The 24,873-nt window shown below is 39.4% G+C and overlaps 2 protein-coding genes and 1 long non-coding RNA gene across 6 annotated transcripts; 1 reads left to right on the forward strand and 2 right to left on the reverse strand.

The window, feature by feature from the left end:
- Positions 1-3,206: 3,206 nt before the first annotated feature.
- LOC122133434 lies at positions 3,207-5,494 on the reverse strand. Its single transcript, XR_006152755.1, has 2 exons — positions 5,210-5,494; positions 3,207-3,513 (listed from the first exon to the last, which is right to left on the reverse strand). It is a non-coding gene; the product is annotated as an uncharacterized LOC122133434 (long non-coding RNA).
- Positions 5,495-8,857: 3,363 nt separating this feature from the next.
- Positions 8,858-19,563, forward strand: hif1an (hypoxia inducible factor 1 subunit alpha inhibitor). Its single transcript, XM_031578863.2, has 8 exons — positions 8,858-9,844; positions 11,687-11,937; positions 12,503-12,651; positions 13,820-13,965; positions 14,887-14,993; positions 15,830-15,893; positions 16,308-16,418; positions 17,619-19,563. Exons 1-8 carry the CDS (start codon positions 9,665-9,667, stop codon positions 17,673-17,675), a joined length of 1,065 nt encoding a protein of 354 aa, XP_031434723.1. The 5' UTR covers positions 8,858-9,664; the 3' UTR covers positions 17,676-19,563.
- Positions 19,564-20,100: 537 nt separating this feature from the next.
- On the reverse strand, positions 20,101-24,217 carry cuedc2 (CUE domain containing 2). Of its 4 annotated transcripts, none has more exons than XM_031578865.2 (9): positions 24,130-24,217; positions 22,986-23,066; positions 22,758-22,901; positions 22,524-22,585; positions 22,276-22,391; positions 21,902-22,081; positions 21,753-21,817; positions 21,605-21,665; positions 20,101-21,467 (listed from the first exon to the last, which is right to left on the reverse strand). In XM_031578865.2, exons 2-9 carry the CDS (start codon positions 23,060-23,062, stop codon positions 21,321-21,323), a joined length of 852 nt encoding a protein of 283 aa, XP_031434725.1. In that variant the 5' UTR covers positions 23,063-23,066; positions 24,130-24,217; the 3' UTR covers positions 20,101-21,320. The 4 variants fall into 4 exon arrangements, with proteins under 4 accessions (XP_031434725.1, XP_031434724.1, XP_012694328.1 ...); XM_031578864.2 differs by having other exon boundaries at positions 22,986-23,114; positions 24,130-24,210; XM_012838874.3 differs by lacking the exon at positions 24,130-24,217 and adding an exon at positions 23,915-24,086.
- Between the last annotated feature and the right edge of the window lie 656 nt (positions 24,218-24,873).

Below are 24,873 nucleotides of genomic sequence, written 5' to 3' on the forward strand. Positions count from 1 at the left end.
AATCAGCTCCCTCGGAAATGCGCCGCTGCTAGAGAAGCTAATCCCCCTCTCCTCCTCTTTGAATGGGCTGTCGTCTTCAAAAGGACTTTGGGAAAAGGCTTTGCATGGATTCACACTGTTCACTGAATAGAAGTTAGTTCAAGTATTGTACCAAAACAAGTGGGTTTTATAAACAAATACTTGCCGGCAACCAACCCACCTGCAATAAAGTGCCAAGCCTACAGTAGCACACGGCAACACAAAGCTGAGGCTCTCCAAATGTGATGATGCAATCTCAAAGAGATTAAAGGCCCATTGAGTTTGGGGCAGTTCATTCCTCCACCACCTTTTTTCATCAGAAAGTGTCAAGGAAGCCCCTCGTTGACATCTTACTTAAAATAATGATCAAAATCAAAACCTCCCCTTGACACTACGTCCCTGAGTTGAGAGACAGTCACAACATTACCAATGAAAACACATTGCACCAGGCTGCACGCTATTTCAATCAAACAGATACAAGATAGAGATATAAATGCCTGAAGGTTTACAGTTGTTTACTGAAATTGTTAAAGTCAAAGCTCAAAAGACACAAAGAATTAAATTGAAACATGACACTTCAACTTTTACATTGTCACATTTTTAAACTGTATATAACTTGTATTATACATTGAGTCAGTATTTTCATTCTTGAGTATTCAAAGGCAACTTTGCAAAGATGAAGCACTGAACTGACTGAGGTGGATAAGACTGTATGCAATGGAATATATCATACTGATATTTAAATTAAAGCATATTCGAATATATCATACTGATATTTGAATAAAAGCTTATTGTTTAAGATCTCAACTCAAAGAGATCTGTGAACAAATAGCTGGCTGTCACAATTAAGTGCCTAAACTATCTTGGATCTGAATAAAACGCTCTTCATAAGGGGATGTGTGCATCATTTATAGACACAGAACCAGTTCATGAGTAAAACTCTCACTGAAGAGACTTGTGACATTTGACCTTCAACCTTGTGGCTGGACTTCCCTGTCTTCTGCATCCAGACTGAAGAAGGGTCATGAGGAGAAGGTTGCGATGTGCACTCGGCCGAGGTGACTGAGAAAGAGGTGACATCCCAGAAGATTAAGTAAATGTCTGCTCCAGAAGGCTTGTCTGGCCTCTTCTTTCAGTAGTCTTAAGTCTGTCTCAAACTTCCAGGGGTAAGAGAATCAAGTAAATAGAACCATGGTCCTCTATATCATCAGCACAGAGTTTGAATACATCATTAGTTGTCTAATGTAATCTAATCTAATGTAAAATGTATATACATTGTAAGTCGCACATATGTAAGTCGCTTTGGATAAAAGCGTCTGCTAAATGACTAAATGTAAATGTAAATGTAAATGTCTAATCCATGATACATACTGTATGTCCCTAAAAGCACTTGAGCAGCTCGTGATGACTCTGTGAGTGAGGTTAACACTACATATATTCTATTTACATAACCACAGGTTTTACTTACTGCACCCTTGTTACATCAGCACAGTAATGGATGTGTGGCCCTTGGTTTTCCGGCAACAGGGTTGGAAAAGTATTTTTTGAAAGACCCAGTGCTCAGTTGAAATGTTACTGGCCCTCATGGAAAATATATTTAAATCAATAAATGAGGCAGCCATTTTCTGAAAATACAGTTTAAGGTGTGAATTTGTAGATCCAATAAATTGTGACAGTATTTTCAGCTTTTATAGTTCATTTGGACATACCAATAGAGGGGCAGAACATAAACATGAACATAAAAATCAATGTATCTCGTTGATTATCAACAACTATACTATTGCTACTACTACTATTAATAATAAATAATAACTTTCCAGAATATGTTACCATAATTTGCTCAACAGTATCCCTGGGCTATGTCTGTTTGGTTACAACCTGTGGATGTGGTGAGTCCATAGATAGTGAATGCAAATGGGTTAGGTCCCTGGTATGATGGGCCTTTGTACTCTGATGTGTTATGACATTCACCAAGATACCATATGAAAAATGACCAGCATTTGTTTAGCTGCTAGCTCAGCAGCAGTCATTGAAGTTAAAGTGCATGTTTAGTTCATCACTATCACATTTCCCCTGGTGGGAAGCACTCTTGTTTACTGTGTTTTACAGTGCACAGTGGGAATCTACAAGGAGCTAAATATAATATTTTTGATAGTGAGAAACCTGTGAAACTAGCTTACACACTGGTATGTGTCCCGCTACAGAAGCTAGGGCTCAATTGAGCTATAGCACATATGGCACCTATGGGTGGGACTTCACCGAGCCCTGTCCTTCCTCCAGGAGATTGAATCTGGTCTTGATGGCAGTACAGTAGTGAGTCACCAAGGCAGTGAAACATACTCAGCTGGTGGGAGACTAAATAGTACAGACACAAGATGACTAACCACTCATGCACCACTGGTACTTATGGTGAACCTGGAGGCTCTCACCACTTTAGAGAGGACCTCCGTAACCACATCCACACGACCAAATTAAGATCTTGACTATTGATGTATGAGTAGCTGCAACCAACTGCAAGGTTTCAGTATATCCATTGGAGTTGATGGATGAAACTCTAAACTATGGCGGGTACAACTGACCCTGTGTCCAATGAGCCATTCATCACCACTCCCCTTAGTCTTCTGGATGATGGCATACCTACAGGCCATCAGGAGAAATAGGTTCCCATGCACCCTAATGGTGTCTACTTAAGAATGGTTCATGTTGCCAAGGCTAATGGCCCATGGGGTGCGTTTGACGGCCATTTTAATTTGATGTCCAGCGAGTGTCGAAAAAAAAACCCACATTTTCATAATAGTCCTGGTGACATGTGAATGTGACATGTTTTGGCATCATATCTCCTGAACCAAAAACTACAACGCAAAATAGGTGATGCATACCCATAATGTTTTGATGCTCAAGGATTACAATGATAAAATATACAACACCATAAACTCTTAAGGTGAATAGTGACTGGTGCAGTCCGTGACGTTGTGAGAATGTCCCTCCATAGATCTGCTGCAGTCACAGGTGTGAAGCTGCTCTTGGATCACCCCTCTCTCACCCTCTCCTGCTTTTTGACAGCACATCATCACCTAGGCAAATTGCTGCCTACTGCGTTGGTCCCAGCACCCCCCCCCCCCCCCCTGGTGTTCTAGAAGGGGATTGACTGCCTCATCTTGGCTTTGGCTTCCTCCCAAGCTTTTTTACTTCTTGCTGGACTTTTTTGGGTGGAATGAATTGTAAAACTTATCTACAATATATAACTCCTCACTACTAAGCATTTATGCTCAGAGACTCAATAGTTCCTACAATGACAACCTGTTGTGTAGAAGTTTAATAATGCAGAAAGGATATGTTAGTGCAGTACAGCACTCTCTCAAGAAAGCACAAGGAGGAGAACATAAGATATGGACCACATGGTGATATCCTGTATAGGATATATCCTGATATACTTACCTGCAGTGCCGCCCCACACCGCACACGGAGGTAAGACATCATATGCACACCAGAGACCTGATGAAGACAGGAAGAGATACGTCATATGCACGCCAGAGACCTGATGAAGACAGGAAGAGATACGTCATATGCACGCCAGAGACCTGATGAAGACAGGAAGAGATACGTCATATGCACACCAGAGACCTGATGAAGACAGGAAGAGATACGTCATATGCACACCAGAGACCTGATGAAGACAGGAGCGGCACATTATGGTAGCTTCGACATGTAATGTTTTAAGATGATGCTTAAACAGTTAACCTGCATCATGGCCTGCCTACTCCTATAACTAAAGTCAAGTTATCACATACTGGCAACGAGGATAATGGATGACCGGAAAAAGTGCCTGATTCAGGACGGATGTTGAAGCAGAGTTCATGTTCAAAAGCAGCGGTAGGACTGTATCATGCTCGGCCCCAAAGGAGGATTACGCCCCACCTTACCCTCTGACTGAAGAGTGAAGGAGTTTGTGCTAGGGTGACAGTAGTTCAGCCACTTACAATTTATCCAATCAATGAAGAAGATACCTTTTTAACGCACAGGTCAAAAAGGGAGCTAGTGGATATACCAGTTATCCATTGGACAGCCAAGAGGGGTACCACACCAGTGTAAAGCTATAGGGACGAGGTCTAATCCAGATTTGAGTCTATATTCATATGGTCCACTGTAAATAAAAATACTGACTAGATGAAATTAGCCTACAGAACAGACTAGCGATAGACTGTCTTTTAGCTAAAGAAGGAGTTTGGAGTGTGTGTCATGTTTGAACACTACTGCTGCACTTTCCAATAACACCTTCCCAGATGGATCTTTCACCAAAGCAACAAGTAGACTCACAGACCTTAGAGAAGAAGTTAAAAGAAATGCAGGATAGGATCAGGCATTTGGGAAATGGCTAGAAAATGCCTTAGCGCAATGGGGAGCATATCTCACTGGACTAGAAGTCATTATAGTAATAGTACTGGTGGAGTTCTGTTGTGAAATCCCCATAATTAGATCCCTAGTGGTGAAAACTGTTGTTAGTCAAATGTCTATGATACTCCAGAAACAAACGCCCCTCTTAGTAACCAAAGCACAAGAGGGAATACTCTTATTAAGCACAGAGCGCAGAAGATGAAGTGTGTTCTAAGAACTCAGGGCCTGATCTGGCTGGATATGAGAGTGGACTCCAGTCAGAAGAGGACAGCAAGTATGATGGGGTCTTTGATGGCTATAATGAAGCCATGACATATCTGTAGTCCGAACACCAAGCGTTTACAATTGGTATTGCATTCCAAATTCCAAATATTAGAGAACGTTGTCTTGGCCCTCTCTCGCCAGGTTAAGGGCACGACACAAAGGAGCACAAGACGAGCACAACATTAAACTTTGACAATGGCCAGCGATGACGAATCCCACACTATAAGTAGGTGAGTTAATGTATATGTTTGCAGTATTTCTATTGTTTGAAAATGATAAAACAGCTCATATAACTTTTTTTAATACTATGTCAATTAGCTAGATGTAGGCTTTGTTATCCCGAAAACAAGCCCACTGCTCCGTAAGTAGGCTACACACTGGAGTTGGAATAACTTCTTTCCAGGCCCAATTATGTTGGTCAACATATTGCTCAATGTAACAGAAAACGTATAAATCATTTCACATTGACTTTGGACCAGTAGCCTACTGTTCTTCCTTGTTGCAGCTCGATGCAGGTATGATGTGTACTCACCAGTGAAGCCATTGAGGGCTGGTCAGGAGAGGCAGAAGGCAGAGAGGATGAGCTAGAGAGAGGAGGAGGAGAAAAGGGTGCAGGTCCTCGTGGTAAAAGAGGCAGAAGAGGGGATGAGCTGGAGAGAGGAGGAGAAAAGGGTGCAAGTCCTCGTGGTAAAAGAGGCAGAGAATCTAGAAGAAGGGCAACAGAGAGAAGAAACACTTCACACCTGTCAAGATAACATGACTGAAATCTGTGAGGTCAGTGGTTGAAATCTGTCCAAATCCGTGAGCCATCCCCACCACCCACAGATACACACACAAGACAACACATGCAAATATGGTTACATTTGAGAGGCATTTTGTTAACAGGTCTAGTTCGCCTCGAGAGAAGTTGTTCAGTGATGCTGATGCAGAAGGCAGAGAGGATGAGCTAGAGAGAGGAGGAGGAGAAAAGGGTGCAGGTCCTCGTGGTAAAAGAGGCAGAAGAGGGGATGAGCTGGAGAGAGGAGGAGAAAAGGGTGCAAGTCCTCGTGGTAAAAGAGGCAGAGAATCTAGAAGAAGGGCAACAGAGAGAAGAAACACTTCACACTTCACACTTCACACTTCACACCTGTAGTTGTGTATATAAATTGAGGCAATTTGGAATCAAACTTGCAGTTTTTGTCGTATATTTCTGTCACGCTGGTTGCTGCCAAGGTAGTAAACACTCCTGGCCCTGTCTCAATTACTTGCTGCCTTGATAACCTTGCAGCACACGGACCACAGAGTATGAATGCGAGTACTGGTATGTTGAAATTACTTAACATGCCCATCCCTACAAGTACTAGGTAAATGAGTTAAGGTTAGCTAACTTTAGCTGAAGCTCAATGCTTACCTGTTCAGGAGAAAATTAGCCAACACTGCGTCCGTCTTACAATCATTCTTGGTCTTAGCTGTATCTTTCAAATGCATCTCCAATTTTTAGATACATTTTATTACGTCTGTGGTCATGCAGATTTTTTGTATTTGGTATTTGGTTTGTAAAATGTTGCATGTTCCCTAATCCTGCTCAGTTTTGTACATTTTGCATTGTTTTTTTTAATTCAGCTGTCACTCTTTCAAACATTTAGAGATAAATTAATCTAAATTCATGCAATAACTCATGCATAATTGTGTTCCCATATTTCAGAAGGATGCAGAGGCTTTTTTGGTTGGGTAGAGTCAAACATTATCTTTGTTGGTCCAGTTCATTTGCTTCCACTTCCATGGTGGCTGCAAGCTGCGTTTGCGTTCTTATCTGGCAATCCAGGGTGTCAAAATGGTACTGGAGAAAAAAGGGCAAAGGGCGGAATCACACAAGCCAAAAGACAAACAGAAGCTCTGCTCCACCCTGTACATTTATTACATACTGGTAATAAACACATCGTAGAAATCCCAGACCATCTGGTACTCTCAGTAATCTTACACCGGCCAATGTTCAGACAAAGCCAGTATACCTTTCTGTCACAGAATCCCTACAGCTGAAATGAGCTCTTTTTAATGTCAGATCAGTATCTAACAAATCCTTTCTGGTCAATTATCTGATAATTGACAGGAAGTTGCATTGTATGTTCTTAGTTGAAACTTGGATAACGAGCAGTAATGACGTAGCATCACTGATAGAGGCTTGTCCCCCAAACTATAGTTTTTATCAGTCAGTCAGAGAAAACAAGAAGGGAGGAGGGATTGCAGCCATTTTCTCTGCACAGTATGTTTATTATTAAATATTATCATTATTTATTTATTTTTATGCACTCTCTCCTAGTTTTTATGTTTATTTGATGTCTATTTCTATGTGGATCATTGTGCATGTAATTTCTTTGTGCACGTAATTTATTTGCTGTTAAGCACTTATTGTAATTGAGCTGCATTGTTTTGCATGAAAGGTGCTATATAAATAAAGTTTATTATTATTATTTGAAAAGTAACTCGGAGTTATATGACAATGTGTTTTATTTATGCATGTATTTTGATGTCTGTATAGTTGAATTTAATAAGATGCAAGTTAGTTGTAAGGTCTCACGGCAAGTTAACTTGCTGTGCTTTGTATAATTTCACTGTTTAAGTATTGGTGTATTCTGTATCTCTCTGTCAGGCATTTATATTCCACAAGAAAAAAGGGACTGAGTCGAGTCAGAGATACAGGCAGACTGTTAAGCTAACTACCTAAAAGGCATGCAAAAACCTTGCAAGCACCACCAACAGCCCAGTTGACACTGATAGAAGCTTTCCAACACACTAACTGGTGTCTTTCTGCAGTATAGCTGGCAATGTTATGCTGTGAAAGCTTTTCTTCCATTTTTGCAGGGTATTCCAGCCCGGTACACAGAACTACATAGGGCATATCCTGGATGGCTAGTGGGAAAGACACAGGTGTTTGTCTGTCATTCACATGACCATATGCTATCAAAATGAATTTGAGGATGGTACCAAAACTAGTTGCCTATACAACCATACCTCAGAAACTGTCAAATTGTTGCAGAGTGTTACTTTAAGTTGCTGTAAAACCTGTTTCGCATCTTGAGACAGTCCTATATTTCGGAGAGCCTGTGAGAGCCAACGGCTGCGAGTGAACGTTATTCTCGTGCCAGTCAACTGTTGAAGTCTGGAATCCTGTTCTCCTTTTCATTGTCCCAGCATTCTGGAGGAGGAACTTCTCAGGGCTAGTTTGCACACACTCACTTATATTGATACTGTATATAAGAGGACAACGCGGCAACTATTTATTTAATTTTATTTAAATTATTTTTTTTTAGCTCTATTTATTAAAAAATACAAATCATAACGGATCTGAATCAAATCACCTATTCATTCTCTCTTGTATAAATTAACCCTAAACCACCTGACCTTGGGCACCCAGCACCAGGATGTTGAAAGCAAAAGACACAAAACCAAACAAATGTAGGCCCAATTGCCAAAGCAGGTTTCATGCAGCAGCAGCAAATTCGATATAAAAAAAGATATTGGTTATAGGCTACAGAAACACAAAGCAACTAACCAAAGAGCAACGATAAATAACAAACAGGAAAGCAAGCAAAGACAGAAAACGAAATATGGTACATAAAATTCACTATACCAGTGAGTGGACAGTGGCCGACAAATCATGACACGCGCATGCAGACAAATCACACACACACACATCGGCAGAAGCACTAGTAGGCACAAGCTGGATTAATGGAGAGACGTTATGGCGACCCCACTACGAACCCAGCCACATAGCCGAGTGGCGGGTGAGGTAGGCGCTTCTATGAAGGAGGAAGACAGGAGAAGCAAAACAGCAGCGTTGTCAGCCACCACAAACAGCCCAGGCCATCCCAGCATCAACTGGCACAGAACGCAGGACCGAACAGGGGGCAGCTACATCAGCTAGCTGCAAGCAGTGTATAATGAACGTAAGAAGAGTGAATCAGTAAATGGTCCAACAGCCGGGAACGAGGACTTGACCAAAATAGAATTAGCCACAGAAAAGCGAACTGGTGGACTTGAGTTGGCAGCAACAGGTACCATGAGCCTTCACCAGCAGACGCATGCCCAGATGTCACCTTTTTGCCCATTTATAGGAGCTGGACGGACTAATAGGGTGCCAATTATCTACGTGCCGAATAGACACGGCGGGGAGAAGTAAACAAGCGTCACGCAATCCGACACATTTTTTTCTTTAGACCTGACTATTCTTATGTTTGCAGCTTGTTTTACACTACCACACCTGAAATATCGATACATAAAAAATGAACTAAATCTATTGACGCATTTTAGAAAGATCAACTCATTGACGGTGACATTGCGCCCTCTCTCGAAGGGAAAGCATAATGCATAGGCCTATCTTCCTATAAATTGTATTACTTAGCCTGTACAAGACATGGCACTTCATTACAAATAATAGCAGGATATTCTTATTACCCTCTTACATTCTTTCAGTTGTGGTAGTTTATTAGAAAGGTGCAATGGTGTATTTGTTATGGGTTAAAATCGAGATGGGGAGCCAAATGTAGCGACTTTTCAACTAGGATTTCTCAAAATTGCGTCGGTAGATTTTGTTCATTCTTTGTGTGTGGATATTTCAGGTGTGGTGGTGTAAAACTGAAATTCTATATAGAATATGCCAAAAGCGTGAATATGGACATTCGCGCGAATAACTTCAAATGGAGTGAACAGAAGTAAACGGACACCGTAAACCTAAGAATAGTCGAGTCCAAAGAAAAAAGCGACGGATAGCTTGACGCCGGTCTGTTTGGGTGCTGCTGCCTACTTGTCATCGCTGTGTTTACACTGGACAGTCAAGTGCAATGCAGTGCGAGTGCTGTCTTAAGCCTCGTAGCTGGTGAGAGAGCCGCTGTAACTGGAAGAGTAGTCCTTTCCAACTCGCTGATCAGGAGAGTTGGTAAAACGAGAACAGGGAAACAGGTCCTCACCCTGTTTTGGATGTTATAACTTAGCTATCCTCACTGCAGACATGGCAGCAGCAACTGTAGTTGAAGCTGATCTCACGGCGACCGACGGGGGTACAGCGTTTTCTGAGGTCCACAATTCGAACTGGACCGACAATCAATTACGAAAGTACCCTTTCCAAACGAGACCTATTCCCCGACTGTCTCATGCAGACCCACGAGCCGAGATGCTGATAGATAATGAGGTATTATGATCAATATTTACTACTGATAAAACGTCACTATGGCTAAATTAGCATGCTAGTTCACCGTTATCTTACTCCTCAGTTAATTTAGTCATCCATCTAACAGTAGAGAGAGAGGCACAGTTGGCTAATGATCGCTAACATGTGTTACATTACTTTAGGAAAGAATTATGATAGCTTATGTTTGTCAACAGGGGATGTACGTGCATGTCCATACATAGAAGAGACGTTAGCTAAAGTCACACAGCCGGTAACATTATATGCTGGGGTCCTGGAGGATTTCAATGGAACAATGTGGCTAATGCTATAATTAGTAAAATGCTTTTCTGCAATGTACATTTTTTACTTGCATTGATAACGAAGGGTCTGTGGAATAAGTGTCTAAACAGATAATCTATAATGGCAGTTTTTGTTAAGACGGTCAGAGGTTTTTGTTACTGAACCCCAAAGAAACTGTTCGATGAAGCCTTCCTTAGCTTACTGTTACCGGTCGTTTACTTTGTGTCATTGACGTTAATTGAGTAACATTAATACAATGTTGTTTTGTTTTAGTAGACGTAATACGAGTAATTCTAATACATGGAATTTATTTTACGTGTTTTAATTGGGTACTAAACATCAATCCCTTTACTTGCTAGCTAGCCAGTTTGCCATAGTGCATAATGTTGAAAACCTGCTAACATAACGTTAAGGTTCTGGCTTCTTCTGTAAATTAGATACCGATAGCTTATAAGGACTTCGGAGATAGCTACCCAAGTCATGCATGATTGTGCCTGACTGAATAGCCGGTTAGGTAAACTGATTTAGCCAATTTAACTGTAACGTTACATACAAATAAATACATGAAGCCATTTGTGGAAGAAGGTGACACAAGCCAGTGTGTTACCAGTTGTGTTCGTAGCTGCTAACTTGGATGCTGTGTCATCGTATCATATGCCATTTAGTTTAGTATTGGATTCCCAACCACATGCACCAGACTCTAGTTGGTACTGGCTTGCAGGAAGTACGGGCAATGGAGGATTAGGGTGCACCTCAGTTAAAAAGACCAAGGTTACGATCTCGGAACGGGCAGAACTATAATTTTGACACAGGGCAGTAAGCAGTTATCTAGGATAGCTGCCGATGAGCTGTTATGTTGATGTGTTTTGTTTCTTGTAATAGCAGACATCAAGGTCGCACCTCTGTAGTTATTTTTGACATCGGCTAGAAATCTTAGCAACGTTCTCCAAAAGCTGATTGGCATATTGTGTTTAATGTAGGCATAGGGTATGCTCGGGTGTAGTGTATCTTGGAAGTGGTGGCGTAGTGAAATGCAATGCTGCCTACCTCTAGGTCGCCCACGTGCTCATGGAGCGTACGTTCCTTCAGTCACGTAGCACTTGTCACTTTTTTTGTTATCTGTAGAATGATGTTTCCTTCTGGAAATATTGTAGTTCTAGGGTGAACGTGAATTGGGCTTTTCCATGACAATATACAATATATCAGTTGTTGATGTTGCAGTACAGACCTACTTTTTGGACACTAAATTAGACACCATAGTTGCTTAGAACACAAAATGGAATAGGTATGTGTTATTAAGTGAAAGTACCACCATGTGTCTTAAATAAAAGATGAACACCAGTTCAAATTAGTTCCATCATTTTCACATTTTCATTTGTTGTTCAGCAGATTTGTCCCCAATATAGTTTTTTTTTTAAATTGCACTTTTTTATTGTCAGTGTACCATTACTGTTTCATTACAATGATGACACAATTGAGCCCTGTTAACCCTGTTCACTTTAGTCATTTAGTCTTTATCTGTTTTCTTGATGGTTCTAATAAAGCTTCAAACCTCTGTTTTAGGAACCTGTTGTTCTTACGGACACCAACTTAGTATTTCCTGCGCTAAAGTGGGATGTAAATTATCTGCAGGACCACATTGGGAGTGGAGATTTCTCAGTCTATATCGCTGAAAACCACAAATTCCTGTATTATGATGAAAAGAAAATGGCTAACTTTGAGAACTTTGAACCCAAGTCCCAACGAGTTGACATGAAATTTTCTGAATTTGTGGACAAAATGCAAAAAACTGAACAACTTGGAGGAACGGAAAGGTATGAAGTTAATATTTGATTTTTATATCATCATATAATTAAGACCTTTGTCAGGTTTTTAATGGCACACACATCATGATCTCCCTTCAAAAGTATTGCATGCTGTAGTGTTTCTTTCAGAGCCTAATTTAGCCCATTTATTTAGGTTGCATTCATTAAACAATTATAATACTACAAAATGCTACAAAAGATTATGAGGTTTTGAGTTCAAAGTCAATAATGTTCACCATTTTTACACTGCATCACAACCTAATTAAGCTCTTTAGTCCTTTATCTATAGTCTATATAATATGGAATATTCAGTTGATGTTACATTTATGTAGGCCTATTAAGACAAGTTCTGTAATGCTTCTGTAAATGTCAAGACATCATTATTTAAATTCACGTTATACCAAGCTTTCTTATACTTTACAATGCTGTAGCCTTTTCCCTTTTGAAGGCGCAGAGGATAATGTATTTCTGTTTTATACATTGACCATGTTTTATACATTGACCATGTTTTGAAGGCACACGGTAATGAATTTCTGTCTTATACATTGACCATGTTTTGTGACTTTGTCTGTAGGGTTTACCTGCAGCAGACATTAAACGACACAGTTGGAAGAAATATTGTGGTCGATTTCTTGGGTTTCAATTGGAACTGGATCAATAAGCAGCAGGCTAAGCGGAGTTGGGGACAGTTAACTTCAAACCTTTTGCTCATTGGCATGGAAGGTATATTTCCTGGCATTTTCTATCAGGTTTCATATATGTGGTCTAAATCGCCACCAACTGTCAGATAATTAACTTGTGTTCAGTGACTGCTAAAATCTGGTTGTAGTTCTTGCTTGAAGTTTGTTCACCTTGGGCTAAGACTAGACTTGAGAACCGTTCAGGTTAACATAAGGGTTTCTTACTTTGTGAAAAGAAAATGATTATGGACCTCCTAAAGATGATTTATTGTTTCTGCTGACTTTGGGTCAAAGGTGGGTAGAGGAAGCAAAAGCTGTACTCAAATAAAAGTACTGTTACTTCAAAATAATAGTGACTTGAGTAGAAGTAAAAGTACCCATCAAAATAAGTAAAATGTATCTCATAAATTGAGTACCCAAGTAGTGAGTAACTTCATATGATGATATTGTTTACACCTATACGGGCATATGTATTATATTCAAATGTAGGGTTATGCAGATGGAGTTTCTGGAGCCGCCAGGTAGGGGGCTACTTTCTGCTGGACTTTTTAGTAACTTATTTGCTGTCTTGCTTTGTCTTGTGTTGCACTTGCTTGATGTTTGACTGTGTTAGGAACGTTGTTGACTCACTAGTTTGTCATAAACAAAGTAAGCACATTTTAACAGGTTTCGCTAAGTTTAGCCGCTAGCAAGACCTCTTGTTAGCGATGTTAGCAAGCTTGTTATAACACGCTTGGACATTGATGCTAGTTATAAGTGCTCTTGCGTCGGCTTCTTTGTAATGTTATTGTGATAGCGATGTTGGCTAGCTTGCCAACAACTTTCCTAACACAGTAAAACATCAAGCAAGTGCAACACAAGACAAAGCAAGACAGCAAATAAGTTACTGAATAGTCCAGAAGAAAGTAGCCCCCTACCTGGCGGCTCCAGAAACCCCATACAGTTACTTTAAGTAGACACACCGCGTCTTTGCCCATTGATGTGAGTAAACTTTGATGTGAACTGCAAATGTATTTTTCCTAAATGGACTTCAAGCCAAACATGCACAGTGTGTTTTTGTGTGTGTATGTGTGTGTTTGTGTGTGTGTTTATATGTGTGTACAGACCTTTCTGTCTTGTCTGGCTCTCAGACTAGTCAGCACTTTTGAGAATTGATTGTTGAAGTTAGCATGCTGTCATGTTAACTATTTATGACTGTTTTTCCTCCATAGGCAATGTGACACCAGCACATTATGATGAGCAGCAGAATTTCTTTGCACAAATCAGAGGTCACAAGAGGTGTATCCTGTTTCCACCTGACCAGTTTGAAAGTCTCTATCCCTTTCCTGTTCATCATCCCTGTGACCGACAGAGCCAGGTAAGTCATGTAACAGTGGAAAGCCATACTGATGACCTGAGATGACTATTCTGCTAGAGCTTAAAGCGCCAGTCCAACGTTATTGTTGCAAGTAACTAATGTTTAGTTGGCTTCATTTGACGTTTTCTTTTCTGATCATAATGTTGACACAGACTGACTAGTCTGCTCTTTATTACTTTGTGTTATTGGTAATCCAATTCAGTAAATATGTTTAAACACATTAACTGGTGTTATTGCCAAAGAGCAAGGATTTTGAGTACAGTGATCCTTGTAGAATGTAAATTAAGCCATAGGACTGCACATTGCCAAGTTAACACTTAAGGTTGGTGTACTCCTGTAAGAACGGGAAGTCTACATTAGGTAACTGTCAGATTTAAAAAGAACCAGCAGAAATCCAGCTTTACCTTTTCAACTTGATGGCTAACATTTGATTGATCCTGTATGCCAGCTGTGTATCTAGCCCACACACAGAAAAGCTAGGTGTCAGTTCATTTAAATGCCTGCAAGTTGAGTCCCAAAGCCAGTCACTGGTATGTCTGTTGTAGGTGACATTACATAGGCTGTGAATATGGTAGCCACATAAAAAATTGTGAAAGAAAAACGGGGCGATTTATCTGTTAATTAGAGAATGTGAAGAGTTTTGCTAGTGAGTTTTATAGGGGTTACTTCCGAGTGTCCTTTTCTGTTTCTATCGATTGCTTTTATGGGTCTGAACACCACTGCCACCTGTCAATCTCAGTGGGAGTAACTGTTCATCGGGTCATCAATATAGAGGATGCAACAATGTTGTGACGTAAAATATTGTGAAAAGCCTGAATAGCCATCGATACAAGAACATCTCCATACATAAGATATAAAACTGCTGCATGCACTGCAAGCTTCAATACCACCTCATTTAAGGGAATGTTCTTGCCATTGTAGGTTGACTTTGAAAACCCTGACTATGAAAAGTTCCCTAATTTCAAAGACGTCGTTGGACACGAAGCTGTCGTGGGCCCTGGGGATGTGTTGTACATCCCAATGTACTGGTGAGAGTTCCTTGTGTGATTATAAAATGCCTCACAAATGTCTGATATCTGTAGTGGCTGATTTGCTTGGGTTTTTCATCGGAGGGTTAACGTGGCTGAGTATCCGTGCAACAGAATCTGTCAACAGCATCTTGTCAAGTCCTCAAACAAACATATTGAAAACTAATGAAGAGACTTTGCTAATATTTCTGCCAGAAATACATAAATCATTTACAAAATAGGCATGAATATCCTTTGAAATGATGATTCAGTTGATTTGAATGACACATGGAGACATCTGAGAATCTCCTAAACATATGTTTTTTCTACAAGTACCACCACATGTATGGGCAACACCCCTAATATCCCCCCTAATTTCCAGTAGTTTTTAGAGATGGTTTTGTCCCCTCTACCCACCTTTCATATTGCTTTCATTTTCTTTTAGAGGGCACTCCTGGTATGCATGAAGGTCAAATTTGGTGTGTTTAATATTTTCCAGCCAGGGAACTTATGGCTTAAACACTCTTTCTCTGTCAGATCCCTTTACTCTGGTAATTGATGGTTTACCCTAACATTTAACTTTCACGGTCATACACTGAACCTCAGTAACAGAAAAACACACTACTTCCTCTATTCCCTCGATCTCTTGACAGTCAGCAAAATGGCGCCATGTAGTGGCATTGTGTGACACAGTCCCAAGCTTATTTTCCTGACGATGTTGTGGTCCTACTCTGTGCTTCTCTGGCTCAGACTAAGCCACATTTCTATACATCCTGGTGAGAAAGTTGTATAAACACATGTGATTGCTGACATTTTCCTGTCTTGTCCTTGTCCTGTCTTGCCCTCTTTTTATTTAGGTGGCACCACATCGAGTCCCTTTTAAGTGGGGGAGTTACAATTACAGTTAACTTCTGGTACAAGGTACGTCTTCTTATGTTTACACCGACATGAATGTTATAGAATGTCTTTTCTGCTGGTAATTCAGTATTGTACAGTATACCACAAATAATTACCCAGCAGAATGTTCCAGTATTACACGGGGCGACAGTGGTATGGGGGTAGAGAAGTCATTAAGTAATCAGCAGGTTGCTAGTTCGATTCCCTGTCGAAGCGTCCTTGAGCAAGACACTGAACCCCTAATTGCTCCTGATGTGCAGTGTGCCATCAGTGTAAATGTAAAATGTGTATTCATCCTTGTAAGTCGCTTTGGATAAAAGCGTCTGCTAAATGACTAAATGTAAAATGTAAATGTACACAGGATGTGTCTGGTGAAATGATGATGAATAAGATAGTGTCTAGTGTCTAGATGTGTTTTAACTCTCTAGATGTTTACAGGGTGCTCCTACTCCAAGGAGGATAGAGTACCCTCTTAAGGCTCACCAGAAAGTGGCCATCATGAGGAACATTGAGAAGATGCTGGGAGAAGCTTTGGGAGACCCTCGCGAGGTACAGACAAATACAACATGACTTTCTATTTAACATTTCAGTGGCAGGAATAGTCGTGAGGAAGGAATGTCCCTAGGTGTTTGGTATGGAATCAAATAAGGGTTATTAATATTTAGACCGTGAGATGAAATGATGTCTATAAATAATTTCATAACCTGCAGTTAAATATCATCTTCTGTGCATGGGGAAAAATGGATGCATGTATCTGAATGTGTGAACTTGTTTGTGAACGTGTAAAACTTATTTGTGAATGTACAAATATTCTGTGTATATTTAATTCAAATGTGCGCAGGAATATTTTCAAGTAGTGACTGAGAGACCTTAGTGTGCGACACAAAATACGAGCACAGATTTTGACCCTGTTTTTACACCTGAGCTGACTAGCAAATCAGCACGTAGCCCACTGACTAGCTGATCAGTACGTAGCCAACTGCCTAGAATAGATTACCGTAGGGCTCGCGTCATCAAAACGAACAAGAAGCAAACCACTAATTTCAATGTGAAAGATCAGTAGCAGTTACACTGTACACACGGAACAAGATTACATAATGTAGTATGCAACATACCAAGCCATTAGACGCTGGAATTTGCGAATTTCTTTAACCCAATGAAAAACAAGCTCAATAGGTATGTAATATTACAGCCAGTGAAAAGTACAAAAAACTTCTTTTTAGTTATTAAATGATGGATTAATGTAATGTCTTACGCATGACGTAACATTCAATAAACTGTGGCTAATACACAGATGCCATCAATACACTGGTTTGTTTTTTGAAATTACATAAAATGCTGTAACACGGTTTATATACTGCGTGGTTAATAGTCAGGAAAATCCTGTACAGGTCAGTGTCTGCCACATTTAATCACCCATGGCTTTGAAACGGCACAGATACCCATACAAGTTTGTTTTACAGCAGGAGGACCAATATTAGTTGGATATCTGAATACTTTTTGAGCAGTTTAAAATTTCAGAAAATCTGTCACATTGTTTTATTTGTTGTTGTTTTGTTTGTTGTACAACTGCAGCCTGTGAAATTATTTGTGAAGATCATTTCACAAGATCAAAATACCAGTGACTCTTATTTTATTCCATAATTTGTTCTTCATATTGCCTATGTCTTGGACAAATTCATTCTGAATAGCCTAATTGGCAGTTTCTAATGGTATAATATTCATTGTAGTGTTCCTCTCTTCCACCAGGTTGGGCCATTGCTGAATATGATGATCAAAGGGCGTTATGATCAAGATCTTAGTTAGTTTCTTCTCAACTAAACTGGATGCTGCTGGATGTGTTTGGTTGCGTGGTCTGACTGCAGAACTGTCGATGCATGGCAGTGCTCAAGTACTTCAAGCAACCCATGTCTGCTCACGGTATTTGATTCTTTCTGGCTTAAAACTGAGCAAACGTCTTTGTTAGGAGAGGCCTTTAACACGGAGCATTCAACCTCGTTTGGGTTGAAACGAAAGAATTAAAAGTGCCCAAAGCTTCTAAGTTGGCCTTGCCTCTTGCTTCAGCATAACCTTGGCAGTCATTGGGTTCTTTTTGTTTCAGAGAGTTTGTTCTGCTCCTGAAATTTACTTTGATGACATTCATTCTGTGGTTATATATGAGTTTACAAGCTTGGCAATTATGAATATATAGTATTAATAAAATGGTTTATAAAAATTGCCAAATATTGTGTTTTACAAACACTGAAGGAGTGTGTAATCATTTCCTAGAAATTGTTTGATTCAAATGTAATTGCTGAACATTTCTTGTTTGAACATAGAGTTGATGGTATTTTTATATAATGATTTTGTGTACACTTTTGTTAAATGTGTTGTGTCTATTGTTATTTTTTTTTTTCCTGAATGTGGTACATCAAAACAGTTGACAACCCAAGAAAGATACTTTAGCATTAGTTGCCAGAAAGAAACAAGAAAATATGACAACCGTGGTAAAAGGTATATTGTTTTACCATGAAATTGCAAATGTGTTAAATGGCACAGTTTAACGTGGGGAGCTTCTTATTCGCTAAACTGAATTGTTACGAATGTTTTAGATGAGGGTTTCCCTGTTTTGCCCATATTGATACACATAACATGGTGTAGCTGTGGAATTCATTAAAAAATCATTTGATTTGTACATTCCTATAAAATGCATTGAAAAATATCCACTTATATGTTGTCATACAATGTATATGGATGAAGAATCAAAGCTAGAGTATAATCACTGAATTTGATTTCGTCATAAACAAATGTCTAAACAGGCTTTTCTTCACTTGTTTGTTTCTGCTTTGCCGTGTTGTGTAAAAGGGATGTCTGTGTCAACATTCAGGAAACGGTTGCCCTTACAGGATTGAGTGAAGGATTGGTTTTCATAGAATACACGTTGAGCCTTTTTTTTTTACTTGAGATCGTTGGCCAGAACACATGTGGACATTATTTTGTTGGTCAAATAACACATCCTACTAGTTTTGTGGAGTTTATCCATAAATACATATTAATATATTTCAAATTGTTCACTAGAGGGCTGACAACTGAGTATGGTTAACGTTTAAACCATCCTTATAGTAAACTTTACTGTGTGCCAAATACTTTTTCAAGCATTTGGTCTGATTTCTGAGAATATCTGTTGTCTCTTTAGACTTTTGATACAAACAGCTGCAAATATTCCCCCCAAACAAGAATACCACTGAATGATGATGGAAATCAAATGCATTTCCAAAACTCTCAATAGAAGTGCACATTTGCTAGTCTGAGATTAGACATGACCTGACTTGATCCCAGCTATATGGAGCATTAAAGCACTTTTTGAATGTTCTGAGGGCTATCTCTATACATCTGTAAAACATCTGGGTTTTTTCTAGCCTCTGAAATACTCTGAAACATGTTTCTGCCGCCTTGAAGACTGAACCTTTGTTGTGTTGTGCACTGATTTACCCTGAATACCCACTACAGGATGCATTCAACTGGTTGTTAACTAAAAGTACTAAAATAAACAATAATTCAATATAATATGTACCTTTCTTACTGAGTAAACTCTTGTGACTAGAAATACACATTCTGAATTTATTAGCGTTTACTATTTTGTCACAGCCTGTTCTTTTGTATATGTACATGAATTGAAATCACTTGAAGAAATAAAATGGATTGTTTCTGAAAATGTACCAGACGTGGGGATGGGCATGGCAATAGCTTTTGATTTGTAATAACTAAGACATGGTCACTCTTTATGTTTGTAGATTTGCATCATCTGTGTAGCTCAACTGTAGCTGTTGCGGTGAGACAACACTGCCATGGGCAAGACAGCAGATGATGGACTGACCTATGGTTGATCTTGGGCACAAGTCAGACTTGAAAACGCCAATACAAACAAGGTGCTATTGATTAGAAATTGCTTTAACAAACTCGGTGTCCTTATTGTAGATAAAGAAGGGCTTCATGGCAGACCGTTTAAAGGTTCAGTTTAACATTCAGTATAGAGCAGTTAGTAGATGAGAAATCTAACTGATTTGACTGGTGAACGTATTTAGCTAGTAAACTGGCACCTGAGTATGTATAGTAAGTGAATATAATATGGCTGGGAGAAAAATCGACTACTATGCAATTCCACAGAGAACCTGCATTTTAAGAAATGTCTAGCATCACAGTGGGGAAAAAGTACAACGCACATTAGAAAATAAAATGCGTAGTCTTTTACTTTAAGTTTAACAGCTTTGCATTTATTCAACAACATGTTAAGTATGCACTACATACCACTTTAGATCAGTCTTATGTTAGAGGCAAGAGCCAGCTTCACTTGTGCATGTGTATCATACCCCCTATTAAAAGGCAACAAACTGTTCACCCACAAATCAATAATCCATTTCCAAACACCACCTTAAGTCCATCGGTAAATCTTCCAGTATTTAAAAAAACAAAATAGCTTTAAAAATCAGGTCTACCATGACTATGTCCCACACACACAGAATTTAGTCAAACTGAAAAAGAAAAACACAGTATTGTGAATTGAGACAATATGTAACACCATGCATGATGAACCTTGAAAAAAAGCGTTGCCAGCTGTTTAAAATACATATTTTTCCAACAGTTCTACCCTAGGCCCTTGTGCAATAGATGGACACTTTTAAACAGTATCCTTGAGAGTAGTTCATTGCAAACTTTTCAAATCTATATTTCTGTATATAAAAATAAAGAGTGAACCATTTGAAAATCTGAGCTGAAGATGATCTGCTATCAAAACGCTGAAACGTTAAAACAACTGATCATTTTGCCGTTCAGCAACATGTCCTAATAATGACACAAGATGACACTTCATTCAGTAGTTAATCCAATTAATGGAGAACCAGACTATGCATGCAAAACAAGCATCAAGTCAATCTCTACTTTTGCTAAGATTTCTAAAAATGTAATGGAACCACAATTCAAAAAGAAATATATACAAAGAACACAATATCACATCAGACCTGCTGAAAAGGAAAACCAGAGTATGCAAACATCAGTTCAAGTTTTGTTAAGCAGCTACGGTAGACAGCCTTATTCATGAATAGGTGGTCTAGGTTTAATCAGCTTTTAACACTTTGCAAATAGAACAGACAAATCTGACTTGATAGTCCACTCATCCTGTTTTGAAAACAAGAGAATGCAGCCCTGACCACCATTACACACTGCTTTCAGATGCTTGCTTTTCTGCATGGATACAGTACATTATTAGAACAAAAATGATAAAAAAAAGACATGACAACATCATTCTATTAACTAGATGCTTAAAAAAAGTAGTGTAATACTTGAATAAATAAGACTTTAATGGCTGAGGCTTAAAAAAGAAAGACACCGCTTGAGATGTTCTTAATAATGTTTACATATTGAAATGCACAAATCAAGCCCACAAATAGAACTGGTCTTCATCCACAGTGTTCTTTAATGGAATCTGTACTTCCGTGATGGTTTCAGACTCACATAGGTTTTCTTCATGTCTTCCGTCTCCTCTTTCTTGACCTGGTGGTATCGTTCTCCTTTTGTTGTCACAACTTGATTGTCGTGGTAACGGACCAGTTTCTTTGGAGCCTTCAAACATCAAAGCAATTGCAGTCAATGCTCAATCCCACTCGATGACATATCATACCAGTCATACTCTTGACTTTACAAACCAGGAACTGTGTGTGCTGAATTGTATCTAAATGTGTGCAAAAGGAAATCCTCACATCTTTTGGGGTGACAGGCCTGTGAGTTTTCTTATCTTCTTCACTATCCACCATCATGTATCTGAAAAGTGGCAAAAAAGACTGTTAACACAACCATTCCGCATTTGGCCCTGTCTACCGCCTGTCTGAAGCTCATGTAAGTACTCACTTCTCTAAAATGCTTTCTTTCATCTTCCGAGCTGCTTTAACTGATGGGGTCTTCCCCTGGTTAGCCTGAAGGACAAAAATATACTAATTTGACATTCAATACAGACGATCAACCTCCTGCAACAGTATTAACAGTGTGGGACAACCTACGTTAACAGGAGGTGTAGGACAGAGCTGCACATCTCCTTCAATGATGAGTCTCACAGCCTCCTCAATGTCCCCTTTAGCGATGGACAGGGCACTTCTGGCTTCCGTCATACTACACTTGGGGAACATCTCAAGTAGCAGCTGTTCCTGGCTGTCCAGCTCAGAAAGGTTGTCCTGTTCAATCTAAAACATCCAGTGAAGTAATATTTACGGACTTGTGTTGTATTGCAAAAGCATAAACAAGTACTTGCGATACTACTCAAAGGGACTAAAGTGTTAATTCCACTTGAAACTGACCTAAACATTTTCAAGATGATGATGTGTGTACAGTGAGAGGGAAAACATCATCTACCTGAACGCTGTTGTTAATAAATTACCTGGGCTGTGGCTCCATCTGGTGAGAGAAAGTGCACCTCTCTCACTAACGTCTCACAGTTAGAAGAACTGTGCGTCAGACTCCAGTTGCTCTCCACACGTTTTGGTACGGTCGTTTCTTCAGCAAAGAACCACAAATTTGAAAACATAATTAAAGACTGACAATGAACAATGTACATGTTGACCAAGTAAAAAATGTGTTCAGTTCAAAAACATGCTAATTTCATACAATTCTGCACAAATGCCTTACCTGTGACCCGAGCTGAAGCTAGTTTTGCAGCCAGGCTGAACATCATTTCACAAACTTTGACACTTTAAAAGACAAAGCACAAAAAGCATTTAACCCCCAATAAAAACTATATAGGAAGACAACTTTACAATCCTATGTAAAACATCTCACATTAATAAATCCAACACACAAAGGTGTCCATTACAGACGACGACTTAAAAATAATAATGTTCTGAATTGACAACTGTGGCTTACTTATCGATTTCGCCGAAACCAGGAATGTAAGCTTCCAGCATTTCAACAAAATCTTCCACATCAAAATTCTCTTCAACGCTTCCCTGCGATCCCAAGTCTTCCAGAACACCAGTTATATAGGACAAAAGTACTTCATCTAGTGTGCTGGATTTGAAAAAGATCACACAGTGAATTAGCTGACAATAACAGACACAGAGTTATTATTCATGTTGTGATTAGTTTACGCACCTTATGTCTGCATTAGGTATGTACGACTGGAGGAACTCATAAAGGGCATCTTGGATGATTTTGTGAAGGTCCATCATTTGCCTACAGACGTAACAGTGAACTTGAAGCGGAGTTTTGCAGGCAGCAATACTGAATAACACCAAGTTCACGGGATGAAATAATTTTAGTTTACTTGTTTGGTAACATGCAGAATTGGTTGACGTTACAGACACATAAGTGAATTTACAATAATCAGCGACGTTAACTGACTCATGTTTTTGCACTAGTTAGCCAGACGAGTTCTTATGAAACATTGAGTGCCTCAGTACGTAACCAAACTGCTAACGTTAGACACTCCTAAAACGGCAGCCAGCTGTTCTTCTGCCTCAATTGGATAACACTGATGATGGTTTAAAATAACCACTGTGTTATAATCTACAAATGCTAGCTGCTTCCTGTTAGCACCGCGACCAATATTTCATACAAGCGTTGAGATCTCGTAATAATAAAATGCATTCAATCCACTTGCAATTATTGCAGGGAATATACTGTTAAGCCAAGCAAATTAAGTATAATAACTAAAGAGTAACCGTGTAAAGTGTAAACACGCTAAAGCCACCTCTGCAAGAAAGTAAACGTTAATTGTTTTGGTTAGCTAACTACTAACAGCTAACATTATTTCCAATGGTTAGCAAGCTATCTGGCAGTCTGCATCCTAACAGTGGCCTAGTTCCAAAAAGCTGCCTTATTACTAGTTTGAACACATCGTAAATAGTGGATTATAACAAACAGATTTTTGCATTTAGGTGAAATCAGGACTCAGCTAGCTGTATTCATTTGTCTACTTGGGTTAGCTTTGATAATTAACATGAACGTTAGCTGACATAAAAAGCCACCAACATCTTAGCGTCCTGCGTTCATACAAGCGGATGATATATTTCTCGTTTTACCTTCTGCTCAAATGGTGAGATTAAACAAGGCAATGAAACACCGACTAGTTGGTACGATCACTACCTACCACCGTCTTAAGTGCAACTGCAAGCTAGCTAACTACACTTCGAGATGGCTAAATTGTAAACAGTACAGAGCTGGCTGCTACCCGCCGTCACTCAAGTTCAAAACGTGTGACATCATTTCCTCGTAAATGTCAGTAGATATTTCATACCCATTTCATACACAGTTGTTGTCTGCCACAGGGATATTAAATATTACAGTTTTTGTAACATCGACAGTACGAACAAGACTCCCCCAAGTCTGCAGGATTGTCTCTATTGGATTACTCTTTTTTATGTGATAGACACACCTGCTGGAGATATTCTTACTCTGATTAGCACTGCCTGGAGGTAGGCTACAGGTCTAAACCTTCAGTGCATTTAAAAGTGTTTGCGTAGAGACGGTAGGCTAGTGGTTTGGTGGGAGAAAAAAAGGCTGTTCTATAAATAGTCTATCCATGGCTTCCCAATCATTTGCAAATGACCATCACACTTTGAGCTGGCCTTTCAGATAACTCCTTAGCTCTACCTTTCCATCGCATTGCAATACAAAGTTCTACTGAAAAAAGCAATGAACAATAACCCTATGGATGTGGATGTTTTTTTTTAAAAATGAAATCTTTCCTCATAATTATGATATGCGGAGACAAGGTTTCCACTTTTTTATTTACTTGAATGCAGCGCTGTATCCTTGTACTCTGTGCAATTCAATAAATTGCAGTTGGTCTGTAGGTGTGAATAGAAACACTCAAGTAGGCTAGGCTAGTTTTAGATTGTTCCATCCTACCTGTTTCACCTCCTGAGAACAAATTGGTATTATAGATGTGCACTAAATAATTAATGTGTACCCAATTGTTTTTTTCCCCCCAGCTTGCCGGTTGCTCAAGTTCATCAGCTCAGCAAAGGAAATGCAGTAC

This window comes from Clupea harengus, chromosome 13 (assembly GCF_900700415.2).
Source record: "Clupea harengus chromosome 13, Ch_v2.0.2, whole genome shotgun sequence".
In the NCBI taxonomy this organism is placed as follows: domain Eukaryota; kingdom Metazoa; phylum Chordata; class Actinopteri; order Clupeiformes; family Clupeidae; genus Clupea; species Clupea harengus.

Coding starts and splice junctions, on each gene's coding strand:
- hif1an (XM_031578863.2), top strand. CDS start 9,665: ATGGCAGCAGCAACTGTAGTTGAAGCTGATCTCACGGCGACCGACGGG. Junction 13,966..14,886: donor CCTGTGACCGACAGAGCCAG/GTAAGTCATGTA, acceptor TTGCCATTGTAG/GTTGACTTTGAAAACCCTGA. Junction 16,419..17,618: donor CTTTGGGAGACCCTCGCGAG/GTACAGACAAAT, acceptor CTCTTCCACCAG/GTTGGGCCATTGCTGAATAT.
- cuedc2 (XM_031578865.2), bottom strand. CDS start 23,062: ATGATGGACCTTCACAAAATCATCCAAGATGCCCTTTATGAGTTCCTC. Junction 22,082..22,275: donor CAGATGGAGCCACAGCCCAG/GTAATTTATTAA, acceptor TGGATGTTTTAG/ATTGAACAGGACAACCTTTC. Junction 21,468..21,604: donor GGCCTGTCACCCCAAAAGAT/GTGAGGATTTCC, acceptor TGATGTTTGAAG/GCTCCAAAGAAACTGGTCCG.